This window comes from Serinus canaria, chromosome W (assembly GCF_022539315.1).
Source record: "Serinus canaria isolate serCan28SL12 chromosome W, serCan2020, whole genome shotgun sequence".
Taxonomy (NCBI): domain Eukaryota; kingdom Metazoa; phylum Chordata; class Aves; order Passeriformes; family Fringillidae; genus Serinus; species Serinus canaria.
Window position 1 is genome coordinate 15020939 of NC_066342.1, and position 15587 is coordinate 15036525.

The window sequence follows — 15587 nt, forward strand, 5'->3', positions numbered from 1 at the left end:
GAAATTGCTGTGCAGCCTAAAAAATGGTCTGGGATACAAGAAAAAAATAAATTGAAGAGGAACTGGGCAGCAAGCGGAAGCTTTTGGACCAAAACTTCCAATAAATCAAAAGTTGTATTATATAGATCTGGAAAAAAAGTTCAGATACCTTTGAACACACAGCAGTGCTGAAGAGCACAGCAAGATATCCACTTAGTTCTGCTGAGTGTGAGAAAAAAATGTTTTAGTACTGAAGAACTGAATCTGCAGTTTCCTAAGTAAGAAGCAAAACTGGATCAGTGTTGGCAGTACATTGCTGCACTTAAAGCAATTGAAAAGCTCTCCAAGAAACACAGCGTGTAAGTATCTAAATGCATGGGGTCAGCTTCAGTTATTTGACCTAACAGTTCTGCTCACAAAGAGAAAAAGGTGTTAAGAAATTATGATAGCTACACAGGAAAGTGATGTTATTTTTCTTACAGACAAGAGTAAGGACTTTGACAGACAAGCACTACCCATCTTCCAATAGCAATTCAGAATATTATTATCACCATTTGCTATCACTGCATCTCTCCTGTGGGTTCATAAAATCATAGAATGGTTTGGGTTGGAAGGCATCTCAAAGATCATCTAGTTCCAGCCTTTGGCCCTGGAAGTGTTCAAGATCCAGCTTGATGGGGCATTGAGCAACCCGGTCTAGCAAAAGGTATCCCTGCCCATGGCAGAGGGGTTGGAACTACATGATTGTTAAGGTCCCTTCCAACCCAACCCATTCTGTGATTCTACAATTACATCACTTTATCACTTCTCTGTGTCAGAGCTTTCCTTGTTCAGCATGTGATAATGCCCAGAGGTTATGCATTGTGGTAGACAGTATGAAGAGTGAGATCAGAAGGTAATTACTGAATCTTCTGAAAACAACTACCAACCTTCAGAGCTCCACATAAAGTAGGGAACTAACTTGTTCCTGCATGTCTATATTAAATATACAATGAAAAATCACCAACTCAAAATTATTCCAGCTTTAATAACAAAAGTGAAAACAGTCATGCCTCCTGTATGCTGGTGTACCTTTTTATCAATACCCTCATGAACTCACTTCCTAGATAAAATCTCTCAGTGTTTTTATCCCGCCCTGAACATCCTAATTACAGTCTGAACTACTTTCTTTGGGTAAGTATTTTTAAAAAAATCCCTTGAAGTAAATGAGTGGAATATCTGATGATTGCAGCTGCTTTACTGGAACACCACATGACAATCAAGCAGTGAGTTTATACCCATGCTCAAGATGCTAAATTCTCAGATACTGTTTCAGACAGGTACACACACAAATCCAAGATTTTTTTCAGAAACACCCTATTAGGTCTTGCAATGCTATACTCTGTGCTAAAGCTCAATTAGACAAGATGGCTGCCAACAGCATCAACCCAAAAATTGTAACTAAGAAGTAACTGTTTTCCAGTTGTACAGGAACTTTTTTTGATTCCTATGTGTTAAAAACAACTTTGCAAAAACATAAATTTCTTTTTAATAACACTGCTCACCTCAGACTCAAAATACACCTCTGAGACCATCACTTCCATCACAAGCTCTACCATAGACCTTAAATTCTTGGCACACCTTGCTGGAACTGACTTAATAAGACCAACGGGGTCTAAATTGCAGAAGTTGCAAAAGAAAAGGAGAAGGTAAACCACAGACACTAAAGGGACTGAAAGAGCCTCTGGTGAAGCCAACAAGTCACTTGAAGTATTCTTAGATTTGGAAATTAGCTTTAGGTTTTATCTTTACTCCTCTCAAGGGACTGTGAAGTGACTTGCACATGTGGGCTGGTGCAGAAAGGCCAGTATTACTCAAATGACTTTTGAGGAGCACAAAATATGACCCTCAGCCTGGAACTGAAGACAGTGAGGCAAGACACTGGAGACAAAAATATAGCTGATTGCTTCAGCTGCCACAGGAGCTAGTCCGGTACAACAAATCTTCCTCTTCAAATGCCAAGTCTCTTCCAGCCCCGATCCGAGGGCCGCTACGGACCTGCGGGGAGGAGACCAGGACACGCCTCTTCCCCCTTATGTCCCGGCCAGCCGCTCACTCCAGCGCTCCGGGCTCTGGAAAACAAAGCCTTCCCTGGATGAGGCCTAGCCCAGGCGAGACGGCCCCGGCCAGGCCTCGCCCTCCATTACTCAACACTTCCCGAGGCCCAGCAGGCGAGGGGCGGCGGTACCCAGGGCCCCGCTGCGGACAAGCTCCTGGCAAGGCAAACACGAAGAGCAGCCCATCCCCCTCCTGGCCCCACCCCCACTTCCTCAGAACCCGAATGACACAGCGGGATCGGGAGGATTGGGCCCGCCGTCAGGCCCAGCCTGGGTAGCGCCGCGCGAAGGCGAGGTAAGGAGGGCTAGGCCGAGCCGGGCCCAGCGCCACCGCAGCCGGGCCTAGGCCGCGGCCTGCCGGCGGACGGCCCACACTTACTCGGATCCTGAGGCCATAGCGCTGAGAGGAAAAGAGTTGAGGCGGCCGGCAACAGCTCCTCAAGACGGGTGACGGTAGGTCTCGGACAGACTCGCAAAAGCGATGGTACGACAGGACGCTTCGCGTTGACCAAACCTCAGAACCGACTCATCGGAAGAGGAAACTCCACCTCGCGCTGCCTCACCCGCCTAACAACAGCGTGCGCTGACCAATCGGAAATTCCGTCCGGCTACCATCTCAGCCAATCGGAAAGGTGGAAGCGAGGGGACGAGGAAAAAAAACGCGTACTCTTCCCTCTTCCGCCCCGCTCCTATTCTCTCCCAATCATAACGAGCCAATAGCAACACCCGTCAGCCAATTGCAGCGCCTTCCTTGCTGTGGCTGTTCTATAGGGCAATAAGGGTCGAGCAGCCAATGGCAAAAATCCACCAACGCGAAAATCCAGACGGAAAGTCCCACTACGACAGCCATCCGAGCTACCCTCGCCTAGCGATTGGCTAAGCACCCGAGGAAAGGGAAACGTGTGGGAAGGATTGCAGCAAAGCAGGAGGGGCAGGAGGCGTATGCTCGAGTGCGCTTTGCGTGCCCGGGCTCACCTGACAGGACCGCGCGCCTAGGTTCGGGCAGTGACGCAGGTTTGGACCCGTAAGAAGGTGGTCTCTTTGCGGCCTCGGCGAAGCTTTGCGGGGAACATGCCCCAGAGGCTTGATTTTCCCCCGAGTGAAAAGGTGTGTGTAGGGACCCAGCCCTTCCTCTCCACCCAAAGGTACCTGTAGGACTCCTTTCCTCGAATTTTTTTTTCAGTTTTTCTTTTCCCTGATTGATTTTTTAGGCAGGACTGGACTGCCCCACCAGGCCCCACTGCAGGACTCGTTCCTAGCCTCTTGTCCCAGCACAGACCCTGTTCCACCAGGGGTTTGAAGCTCTAGTTTTCTTTGAACCACCTGAAACAGCCATCCCACAGCTCTTCCATCACCAGCCACCCCTCCACAACCACTTCTAGGTCTGTTTGGGCACTCACATCCTCACCTGGGTGGCATTTCCTTAGGGCTAGAAACATTGCTACAGCCAAGTGGCATTGCATCTACAGCCCCAGCCCTGCTCATATCAGGAGGAATCAGACATGTAGGATGCTTGCTCTCAAGCATCCAGTGCTGGCAGGCACTGCCTCGTTTTCTCCTAGATGCTTATGAATAATTTAATTATCTGGTGGTCTCTTCCAAGGAGACGACTAGTACTTAATCCCTGCCTCCTCTCTTCTGCCCTCCTTGTTTTAAAGCCCAAGCAGTAAGGTGGGACTGAAGAAGAGCAGCTGTGGGGCTCTTCCAGCCCAGAGGAGTCTGTCTCTGCTGAATTAAACCTCTCCCAGCAAGGTGTTTGTCATGGTTTAGGAATGGTACTCCCCAATTTGGTGCCCCCACCTAGATTCTCCCAAACCACAGGCTGTTCTCCCTCCCTCTTCCTGTCCCACTTCCCACTGGGTCGTTGGGATCGAGTTGAGACTTTGAGGCACAAAAGGTGTAGATCATGGGTTGAGATAAGAACAATTTACTGGAAACAGCAATGAAATCAGAAAACTGAACAGTAGCAGCAACAATATTAATAACAAAAGGTATAAGAAAAAAAACCAATTTACATGGAAAGCCCCCAACAATAAACAAATGCCAGACTAGTCTGCCACGTTTTCTCAGCCTGGAGGAACCCCTTCTCAGAAGCAAGAATCCCTTTCCCCCGCCCCCGGCAATGATGTGAGGTGGTATAGAATAACCTCCCTCCCGACTACTGCAAAAGTGAACCCTGTCTTGGCCAGAACCAAGACAGTGTTTTCCCCCAGCATCTGGGTTTTCAATCCCTTCTGTTCATCCCTCACTGTCTGAGTTACTTTTTCTGAAGGAATTGCAGGGCAAAGTCCTCTTAGGGCCCCTTCAGCATTCAAGGTAGGCCTCAGCAGCTCCTACTTCACACTTCTCAGTCATGTCCTGTTTCCCTCAACTCACCCTTTGCCTTGCAGTTCCAAACTATTTCTTCCCTCTTGTGGGAGAGAAGGCTTGCCAAAAGCTTGGCTAATGTGGTTGTGGGACCTTCCTCATACAAAATTAGCTGCACCAAACACCAGGTGGGAGTAGGTGCCCCTTCACCCTTGCTCACTGTCTCACAAAGGAGCCCAGAGCCATGCAGTGTGGTTAGGACAGACCCCTCCCCCCGGGGATAGAGGGGACACACAGGCACAGGTCTCAACACTGCCACCTTCCCTGGCTAGTGCAAGGTTATTGAAGTCAGACCTAGAGCTGCATGCTTCAGGCAAAACCACTTCTCTGGGCTCCAAACTACAGTGATCAAGTAAAGCACCAGTATACAAATACAGGTACAAAGTACAGACAATTTGACAAACCCTTCACATTATGAGATGGTCTGGCTCTGACACCAGCTCCCTGGAGCAGAGAGCACAGAGCTGGCCCCACTGTATACAGCAGCACAGTCTATGCCCATTTCAAAGGAATGAGGAAATCTCTGCCCTTGGTCTCCCACAAACCCAGGGCATAGCCCACAGGCTCACAGCAGCTCTAGGCAGCATCAAGGCCATGACTGCAAATGTTCACTCTGGAAAAAGGACACAGTAAGACAAATTAAAATAAAGCCTTGGCTCTATTAGAAAATGAGATCTAGTCTTTTTCACTCCTTTGGGAATCCAACTTTATCCAACAGTAATTTTGAGTCTTAGAGGCCTTAAAGGCCTCATGCCAACCTGGTGCAGGGAGACTTCAGCAGCTGGGGATGGGGAGACTGACTGAGTTAGCTCAAAGGGTCCTGGCTTGTAGTCCCAAACTAAATCTGTATGCTTCTGGCAAGAGACTCATCGTGTGGAAATTGTGAAAAACGCCAATCACTTGGTTTTAAAATTTTAAAAGTTTAACAGTAATAAAATGATTATAAAAATAGTAATATAATTAGAGTAATAAAAATTTGGACAATTAGGATTAGGACAATATGAGACAATAGAAACAAACAGTTAGGACAGTCCGGGTACCTTTTTCTGGGCAAAATAAGCCCGAAAAAGGACACCCATTAACAGAGGATTAACCCTTAAAAGCAATAACCTGTTGCATATTCATACATCTCATACATTATACATAAATTCCATTCAAACAAAGGATTCTGTCTGGTCAGTGTCAGCTTCTTCCTCTTAATCCTAATGGTGTCTTCAGGGCTGAGTGAGGTGGGAAGAAGTTAGTTTCTTCTGATAAGAGAGCAATAAATTCTTTTTCTCTGAAAGATGTGGGTGTCCTGTGGCTGCTATCTCAGTGTGAGTCCTTCCTTTAAAAAAAGTATCTTACATAGCATAGTTTCTATTTTAACATTTTGTTATAATCTAAAACTATATTTAACACACTACTTAAAATTAATACAGCATCACTTTCTAACATAACATATAATATTCATTTTAATATTTGCAAAAAGCCAATCATAAATACACATTTTTCACTGAAAGGTTGTCTGCTTCAGACACTGTTGGGAGGAAAGGTTTAAAAGTAGAAGAATGGTGAGGAGGATGGTAGATTTGCTCAAGGAACCTTGTAGCTGGGAATGCCAAGGCCGGGAGAATAAGAGTGGGGGAAACTCCATGTATTATGCCTACTGCTGTTTATCCTCTGTCTGTTATGAGAAGTAGAATCTCTGTGTAGAGATAACGTAGGTCTTTGAAGAGACTTTGAGGCCCTCTCACGGACATGCTTGAGCTCCTTGTTTTGGGAGAAAGAAAATCAAAGCTCAGAGATCATAAAAAAGCACAGAAATCACAGCATGGTGGTAAAATATGCGTGTGCGGGCCCTTGATAAATGGGTGCAAACAGCAGCCCCACTGCCTACTAGCATGGACTGAGCCTGAAGGTGCTGTGTTCCCACTTGAGTGTCTCCGCCCAGGTGTTGCTTCAGGATCCTCTGGATAGCGAGGTAATGAGATAAATTTACTCTTTGCATTTCAGCCATGTTTTTGTGGTTATTCCGGCTGCCTGCCTGTGTCAACTCACACAGACACAAAACCACGTACTAAGGGAAAGGCCTGAAAGAAAGGGGGTATTGCAGCATTAAGTTTACCCCACCCCCAGCTTCTGCCCTCCCATTTGCCATCACAGAACTGGGCTTTGCTTGGTGCTAGCCCTTTTGTGCCCTGGGGAGTCCTGCAAAGCTACAGCCCATGGTCTCTCAGAGCAGACACGTGGGGAAGCTCTTCATACACACTGGAGCTGTGGGTGCAGGCTAGCAATTGATGAGCTAAACTGTCCACAGTCTGAAACACAGGTGACCTGGTTTTGTCTGGGATAAGAGTTCATTTTCTTCTGAGTAGCTGGTACAGCGCTGTTTTGGATTCAATATGAGAATAATGCTGATAACACACTGATGGTTTTGGTTGTTGCTGAGCAGTGCTTACCCTGAGACAAGGGCTTTTCAGTGTCTCATGCTCTGCCAGTGAGGAGCTGCACAAGAAGCTGAGAGGGAGCACAGCCAGGACAGCTGACCTGAACTGACCAAAGGGATATTCCACACCGTAGAAATCATGACCAATATATAAACTGGGAGAGGTACTAAGAAGGGAGGCCAATCATGTTTTGGGGACAGCTATTGGCATCAGTCAGCAAGTGGTGAGCAACTCTATTGTGCATCACTTGTTTTTCCTGGGTTTTATCTCTCTTTTTAAAATAATTTTTTATGATTTTATTTTGTTTCAATGATTAAACTGTTCTTATCTCAGCCTACAAGTTTTACTTTTAGTTCTCCTCCCCCTTCTGCCAGGGTGGGGAGGAGGTGGGGTAGAATGATCGAGCAGCTGTGTGGTGCTTAGTTGCTAGTTGGGTGTAGGAATTCTCTCATCACTCAGGGTCACCAATTGTGGTGGTGTTCACAGGGGTCCCAGGATGAGAGAAGAGACAAGAATGTTGACTCTGTTTCAAAAGGCTTGATTTATTATTTTATGAAATATATTATATTAAAACTATACTAAAAAACAGAAGAAAATATTTCATCAGAAGGCTTGCAAGCAAAGGAAAAAGAATAGAATGATAACAAAATTTTGTGTGACTAGAGAGACACAGCTGGACTGCGATTGGCTATTACTTAAAACAATCACATGAGACCTATCAAAGATCCACCTATTGCATTCTACAGCAGCAGATAATCATTGTTTACATTTTGTTCCTGAGGCCTCTCAGCTTCTCAGGAGAAAAAGTCCTAGCAAAGGGATTTTTCAGAAAATATCATAACTACAGTTGGGCTTAAACCACAACAGTCCTTTTTGGTGCCCAGTGTGGGGCTTGAAGGGTTGAGATAATAACAGATCTGACCAGAGCATGTTAAGACAAGATTGTTATAAACATTCATTGTACTGGTTTAATAGTTGCAGGATACAATGTGGATTTATTTGCTCTTACAGTTGTTGCATTTTGTCTCAGGGTTTTGTTCTGTAATACCAGTAATACCTTACTTGCAGTATGTGTTCCCTGGTCTAATGTTTATTGTCCTTGGGACCTGGGCTAAGACTATCATTGTGGGGTACTTTTTAGTATTGGCTTATGATATGACAACGTCACTGGTCGGGACACCAATCTGGTGTATGTATTCAGTATTGCAGGCACCTCTGTACTTTGGGAAGCACCTATAGGGAACGATTAATAATCACAACTTCAGCCTTTTCTCCTCAGAGGAACAACATATGGGGGACACACCTTCGTACATCTTTCTTCCCTCCTTCTTTTCTTTCCTTCCTTCTCCTCCAGGCTGATTGCAGTAACATTTGAGAACTTGGAAGATTTTGAATACCTTTGAAACTAATCTGGTCTTTTTGCTAGGAGCCAGCATGTTGCTGCCTATGGTTCAGGTCTTTAAGGGATGTCCAGTACACCTTGAATCGACTACCCTAGGGGTGGAAACACAGCCTTACTATCTGCCGTGGACTGATCCAGACTGTACTGGAACAGGGTGAAGCTCTAGAACACCTGCAATACATTGATAATATCATTGTGTGGGTGTCACAGAGATAAGAGGAAGAGTTTAACATGAAGGGTGACCCAAAATCATATATTCCATATCTTCTCTAAGTCAACCCACCCAAATTCGTTTACTGCCTTTAAGACCCGCACTCGGGAAGCGGAACTTCTGTGCTTTACCCGAGTTCACGAGGGTGGGGGGGTGGTGCAGGTGCAGGGTCCCTTTAAAACAGGCAACAGACATACAGACCGCTCTCTATTGTTCTTTCTAGGCACCCGAGGGGGTTGTGTCTCGCTCTCCACGAAAGTTCCAGCTGACTGCCGTTTGCCAAGGAAGGGGGGGGCGAAGCTTACCCGAAGCTGCCGGAGACACTTCTTCGGATTTTCTCGCCACAGCTGTTACTGCCGACGGGACCTTCACAGCCTCGGGAAATGGTATTTCGCAACCCCCAACTGCCAACCAGATCGCTGCCCCGTCGTAGTGCATGGAGCAGGCAGCTCGGCAGCAGTGACTTTTTTTTTTTTCTTTTCTTTTTTTTTTTTTTAATGATTTTTCCAGGTTTTGGCTCTGTCCCCCGCAGATTGTTCTTTGGGGAAGGAGGAGGGAATTCTGGAACCGCGGAGGCTCAGTTTCTGTGTTGTTTTTCCTTTGTTCTTTCATTCAGCCACGTGGTCCGGAGAAGGGGACTTCTCCGCCATACAGTTTTCTTTGTTCCGGGGAGGGGCATGTGAGAAAAGACTGCTCACTTTAAAAATACAAAAGGTTTATTAAACCTTAACAAAAATACAACAAAAGGACTAAACAAGGAAAAAAACAGGCCTGAAAACTACCCTCGTGACTGCCTACCACGTGACTGGCTCGTCTTGAAGATGGATGCTCAGTCTTTTATACTCCTGGGGGGGGGGGGGGGGGGGGGGGTCCATCAGCCAACCCTGGCCCCTCCCAAAGTCTGTCAGTCAACTCTTCTTTGCCATTTATTGGTGGAGACTGCTTTCTTGTAACTTGATTGGAGGGTCAGGTGTTGTCATGCTGCACCCCCCTAGCAACAAGCTTTTCCATTCTCAACTGCCCCATGGAAGGAGCACATGCCCAAGCCTTCTTTCTACCTGTCCAAGACAACCCAGGCTGTCTGATGGCAACAATACGGGGGGGGGGGGGAAGGGAACTATGGGGAGAACAGAGGACATCTAAACTACAACAACATAACTATACGTCAGTAAAGCTTCTCTTAATATTCACACAATATTCATCCCTTAATTGCGAGAGCCAATCATCTCATTACCCATCTAGAGCAGGCAGGACTCAGCAGTTTTGTATCTAGTGGTTATTGCTGTTATCTTGGTTGTTTCTATTTTTCCTTTTAGTAAACTGTTATTTTTTCACTTATATCTTTTCACATTCATCTCTCCTTATTGGTGAAAGGGGAGTGGTTAAAACTAAGGGGCAGTAACTCGTGGAGTCTGCCCTGTATAATTGTCTTAAAGTATACAGTGGGGAAACACAGCAGAAGTTTTTGAGAAAGAGAAGAAAATGATTCAAATAATTCTGAAAGCTGTTTTAGCCATGAAACAATGTAAGATAAAGGGACCTGCCCAGAAGATACAGCTTTTAGGAATAAAATGGCAAGTTGGATGTTGTCAGATCCCAATGGACATTATTAACAAGACAACAGCAATGTCTCCACCAACTTACAAGAAAGAAACAGAAGATTTATTTTAGGTGTTTTGGGATTTTAGAGAATGCACATTCTAAATTACAGCCTGATTGTCAGCCCTCTCTGTCAAGTGACCCGGAAGAAGAATGATTTCTGTTAGGGCCCCAAGCCAAGACAAGGCTTTGAACAAATCAAGCAGGAGATAGTGCATGCTGTTGTTTCAATGGTTTTCTGAGATCCCAGGATGAGGGAAGAGACGAGACAGTTGACTCCATGCATCAGAAGGCTTGATTTATTATGATATGATATATAAGATATAAAAACTATACTAAAAGAATAAAGCTAGAGATTTCACTACCAAGGCTATCCTAAGAATAGAAAAGAATGTGTAAACTGAAGTCTTCTCAGCCCGAGATGGGCCGAACAGGTGAATTGTGATAGGCTCTTAATTGCAAACAGTCTGACGGGGCCAATCACAGATTTCTCCCCGTTGCATTCCACAGCAGCAAATAAGAATTGTTTACGGCTTGTTCCGAGTCCTCTCAGCTCTCAGGAGAGGAAAATTCCTAAGTAAAGGATTTTTCATAAACTATGTCGGTGACATGCTGTAGCCCGTGGGCCAGTCCAAACAGAGCAAGATGTAAAAAATGTGGCTTATACTTGTAAGGAAAAATTAATCCACAAACAGCAGAGGTTTATGTCCAAAAAGGAGACAGAGGAGTCACGTTACTTTATTTGAATAAAGGGAGAGGCCATGGGGCATTCCCCTGGACGCAGACTCCTTTTTGAAATAAACAGGGCAGGAGATTCTCCTCCTTTTAATGCCTTTATTAAAGTGATCAGCTCGAAGATGGGGGTTTCAGCAGATCCGCGGAGTTCTGCCGCCGCTCCCAACAGTGAATCAGAAGAGAGGATTTGCAGCTCTGTCCCCAAAGGGGCAGGGCCTGGAGTCCTGTCCTCACAAGGCAGTGGGGTATACCCAGGGTTTCTCAGTTTGGGTTATCAGTCCAGCGGGTCCTGGGTCTGACTGACATCGTTTGTAGTTAGGGCGAGGAGTGACCAAGGTTTTCAAGTGTCTCTTCCAGCTTCGGACCTCGGCCCTGCTGTCCAGACACCACTCTGACCTTTTAATTCTGTTTCGGCTCGTCTCTTTTGGGGTATTTTCCAGAATTTGGTAAAGGTCCTGTCCTAAAGTAGTCTGGGTTTGGGGGAAATTTGCATGTTTCCTGAGATGCAAATATCCCCCTCTCCTCTCACCGTCCGAGGGGGGGGTTGTTGTCTTCTTGGCAGCAGGCTAGGGTGGTACTGAAATAAACAAGAATCTTCTACAATAGAGAGTCAAATGAAGATACTTAAGGATACTTAACTGGCAGTTACAACATTTCACTAACAAAGAACTCTAGGCCAACGGTCAACTCTCAGATCAACTCAAAAACTCCTCTGCTGCTCCTTTTCTTAGGAAAAAAAAAAGGTAACCTTTTTTTTGTTCATAACACTTTTTATCCTAATTTCCTGTTTGCATTTCCCTCTCTCCCCATTAGGTGAGGTACTTGGGAGGTACAGACTCCCCGAATTGCCTGATACCTAAAAGACCCCCTTCTAATGTATACCCCCCGCCTTTGTCTTTTCCTTGTGTTGATGGAGTTATGGATGCTGAGAATTTTAGACTTTCTGTGCTGACAGACTCTGACTCCCAGGAGAGCACTGCATTAGACCTGAGGCTGTGGAGAAGGCTTCCAAAATTGATTGATAGCACTGGGATTAAAGGTGTGTGTAGTTGATTAAAAGTGTGTAATATCACAGGGTGAAAAACAGCATTTGGGGTTTTAGAATATAGTAATATATATGAAGCAAGATGGAGGTTTTAGAGCAGAGGCTGGTCCTTTTTCTTTACCTTCTTCTTCCTTCTTCTTCATGGGTTTGTAATTGCACAGAAAAGTCCACATTGCGGACTTCGAGTGATTAGTTATTGGGTTAAAAGTTGTGAAAAATGCGTATTTTATGATTGGCTTTTTGCAAATTTTAAAATGAATATTATATGTATGTTAGAAAGTGATGCTGTATTAATTTTCTTAAGTAGTGTGTTAAATATAGTTTTAGGTTATAACGATGGTAAAATAGAAACTATGCTATGTAAGATACTTTTTTTTAAGAGAGGAATGAGGTACTCTCACTGAGATAGCAGCCACAGGACACCTAAATCTTTCAGAGAAAAAGAATTTATTGCTCTCTTATCAGAGGAAACTAACTTCTCGCCTCGCTCAACTCTGAAGACACCATTAGGATTAAGAGGAAGAAGCTGACACTGACCAGACAGAATCCTTTGTTTGAATGGAATTTATGCATAATGTATGAGATGTATGAATATGCAACAGGCTGTTGCTTTTAAGGGTTAATCTTCTGTTAATGGGTGTCCTTTTTCGGGCTTATTTTGCCCAGAAAAAGGTACCCAGACTGTCCATAACGCTTTGTTTTTATTGTGTATTGTCCTAATCCAAATTGTCCAAATTTTTATTACTCTAATTATATTACTATTTTTATACCCATTTTATTACTACTAAAGTTTTAAAATTTTAAAAACAAGTGATTGGCGTTTTTCACAAAAGTGAAAATAATTTAGGTGTCATTTTTTAATTGGATACTTTAGCCTTAAAAGGCCTTGTAACAAAAGATAGCCATTTTGTGCCTTGTTAGTAAAATACTGCAGAACTCACTGCTGTCAGACTGTAATATAGATAAGAAAAAATAAACATCTAAGCCTGAATGCGAACTATCTCAAGTGCCTTCAATCCCAATCTCGGCAGAATTAGAAAAAAGAACCCAAAAATTGACATTTAAGGGTGCCCCCAGTGTGAGGACACCTGTTGAGGTTGGGACCTCCCTGAAGAAATAGAGATAACGTGCAGCTGTGAGTTGGAAAGGAAAGGAAAAACCCCCCGGGGAAAAAAGGAGAAAAGAAACTCGGACATCCCAAGAGGCTGGTGAGAACGGTTTTGAACCAGGAAAGTGGTTGCAGGATGATCACAGAACAGGGTACCGAGGAGCAGAAAGTGATGGCGAGAAGTCAGGTATGCTTTATATACTTCAGGGTTAATCCAATAGAGAGATAACGGGAAAAGTAATGTCTAGATCGCAAAGAGACGCCTTAGATCTGCTAGATTCAATGGTCAGGTGTGAAAAATGCCAATCACTTTTTTAAAATTTAAAAAGTTTAATAGTAATAAAATGGTTATAAAAATAGTAATACAAATGAGAGCAATAAGAATTGGGACAATCAGAGTTAGGACAATAAAGGACAATTAAAGCAAAGAATTACGAACCTTCCTTCGGATGCTTTGCTAGGGCAATTAAGCCCTGAAAACACACACATTAACAAAGGATTAGCCCTTAAAAGCAATAGCCTGTTGCATATTCATATATCTCGTACATGATGCATAAATTCTTTTCAAACAAAGGCTGTTCTCTGGTTATTGTTACTTCTCCTTAATCCTTTTGGCGGCTCAAAGACGAAAAGGAGGTGGAAGAAAGTTTGTCTTTTCCGATAAGGAGGCAATATTTATTTTCTTGGGGCTTGTTGCTGTTATCTCTGTGCGAAGAATTTCTTGATTATTTCATAGCTACTTAAAAAAATCTCACATTGTATAGTTTCTATTTTAACATTATGTTATAACCTAAAATATATTTAACACACTACTTAAGAGAGTGAATACAGCATACCTTTCTAACATAACCCATATAATATTAATTTTAATATTTGCGAAAAGCCAATCATGTAATACGCATTTTTCACATCAGGGAACATCCAATGACTGTCCCTAGAGACCAATTAAAAAATCTTTTACGCTGGGTGCAAGAAAAATTCCCAAACGCAGATCCGGGAGCTGTCTTCAACTCATTTCTCTGGGACTCTGTGAATCTCAGACTATACAATGCTGCTACACTTAAAAACTCAGCAGCAGCGAAACTTCTTCCAGCATGTAGGGTGGTTTATGAGGTCATAACCAGCAGATGCAATGCACAGAAGAATACAGAAGAGTCTAGAGAAATAATAAGTGCCTTACAAAGCCCCCAGTCTCAGCCCGCGCAGCCAAAAGCGGCGGGAGGGGTAGCCCCCCCCCTACTCCCGGCTCCAGCAGCGTCGGCAGAGCCTGAGAAATCGCTCGCTGCAGCTCTCCCAGGAGACATCCTAACCCTGCTGAGACGATTCCCACAGACAGGGGACCCTCTGAATTACTGGGGACCAGCCCCAGAGCGGGCGGACCACTCCCCGGCGCGCAGGAGTTTGAAACTGCGAAAAGTTCGCGACATACGCAATCTGCGCAGGCAGGAACTGCACAGATGGATCAACGTACGCAAACAGCGCAAAATAAGGAAGTGGCGCAGCCCGGTGCGGGCGGGACAGCACCCGGTGCTGGTGGAACGGACCCAGCGGTTCCGCCGCAGTTTTAAAACCTAACAAACACAAACACGACTTTGCCTTCAGCAAGTTCACAGAGCCCGGCGGGGACAGGCCAGGGGCAGACGGAGGTTGCGGGAGAATAGGGACCGCTCGAAACGAGCGAACGGGAACACGGATCCGATTCCGGGCCGGGGGTTGCAAACACAGACCCAAAAATCACAAACAGTGGCTCTCTAATGCCCATAGCAGCGGCGTGGGGTCTTCCTTCCCTGCCCGCTCTCTCAAACGCCGACAGACCGCACAGCCGCACCGGCCTTCTTCCCGGGTCCCTGGCTGGCCTCAGGCATTTCGGCAGCGCCGATGGCTTTTCCCTTAACCCAGTCCGTCACATACCATGGCGCGGTACCACGGGAATTCCTCAGGGACCTTTTGTTTGAGCTTAGAGATTGTGTACAGGATCTGTCCTTTTCAGAAAATGGCGGCGTCCTCCAACCTTCTGCCGTACAGCAAAATGGAGGCGCCTGGCACACCTCTTTCGTACGGCAAAAAGGCGGCGCCCCAGGTACTGCCGCAAACAATGCCTACGTACTTCCGCCGATGCCATTATGTGACAAAAAGACGGTCAACCTCCTGCTGCAGCGTCAACTCCGGCCGTTTCTATTATTGCACCCTCCAATTCGAATAATATACAACAAATGAAACTACCAATTCCTTATATAGAAGGAGAAGAAATGAATACAGCTTCGAAGCCTGAAGAAGGAGTATCTTTACAGGACACAAACCCACAAAATACAGATAATTAGTCCCATTTCCTCATATTCCAGAAGTAATCTCAAATAATAATACAAAAATCCTTCAAGAGACCCATCAAATTCTACCAAGTGGGCAGAGATTAGAAGAAAAGCATTAAAGGAAGGAGATTTCAACATGGCATCAACACAATTAATGGCCATGCTAATAAAATACGGCAGACAAAATGCAAATCCCAAATGGATACCACTGGCACACAGCATAATTAAAGGCTTGAGATGGGCAATAAAAGTGAGTGGTTTAGGGTCTCCTTACTTCAAGTAATTATTAAAAGGCACCTTCTCTAAT

The 15587-nt window shown here is 44.9% G+C and overlaps 1 protein-coding gene and 2 long non-coding RNA genes across 3 annotated transcripts in view; all 3 read right to left on the reverse strand.

Moving 5' to 3' along the window:
- The window catches only part of LOC103824680 (transitional endoplasmic reticulum ATPase-like), a 43437-nt gene extending 40815 nt beyond the window's left edge, over positions 1 to 2622 (reverse strand). Inside the window, exon 1 of the mRNA XM_050986350.1 lies at positions 2455 to 2622. Coding sequence (XP_050842307.1) covers positions 2455 to 2471 — 17 coding nt within the window. The 5' untranslated portion in view covers positions 2472 to 2622. The remainder of the gene's footprint in view (positions 1 to 2454) is intronic.
- Positions 2623 to 3986: 1364 nt separating this feature from the next.
- LOC127060997 (uncharacterized) lies at positions 3987 to 8936 on the reverse strand. Its single transcript, XR_007780363.1, has 2 exons — positions 8790 to 8936; positions 3987 to 6194 (listed from the first exon to the last, which is right to left on the reverse strand). It is a non-coding gene; the product is annotated as an uncharacterized LOC127060997 (long non-coding RNA).
- Positions 8937 to 10360: 1424 nt separating this feature from the next.
- Positions 10361 to 15050, reverse strand: LOC127060988 (uncharacterized). Its single transcript, XR_007780341.1, has 2 exons — positions 14883 to 15050; positions 10361 to 11395 (listed from the first exon to the last, which is right to left on the reverse strand). It is a non-coding gene; the product is annotated as an uncharacterized LOC127060988 (long non-coding RNA).
- Between the last annotated feature and the right edge of the window lie 537 nt (positions 15051 to 15587).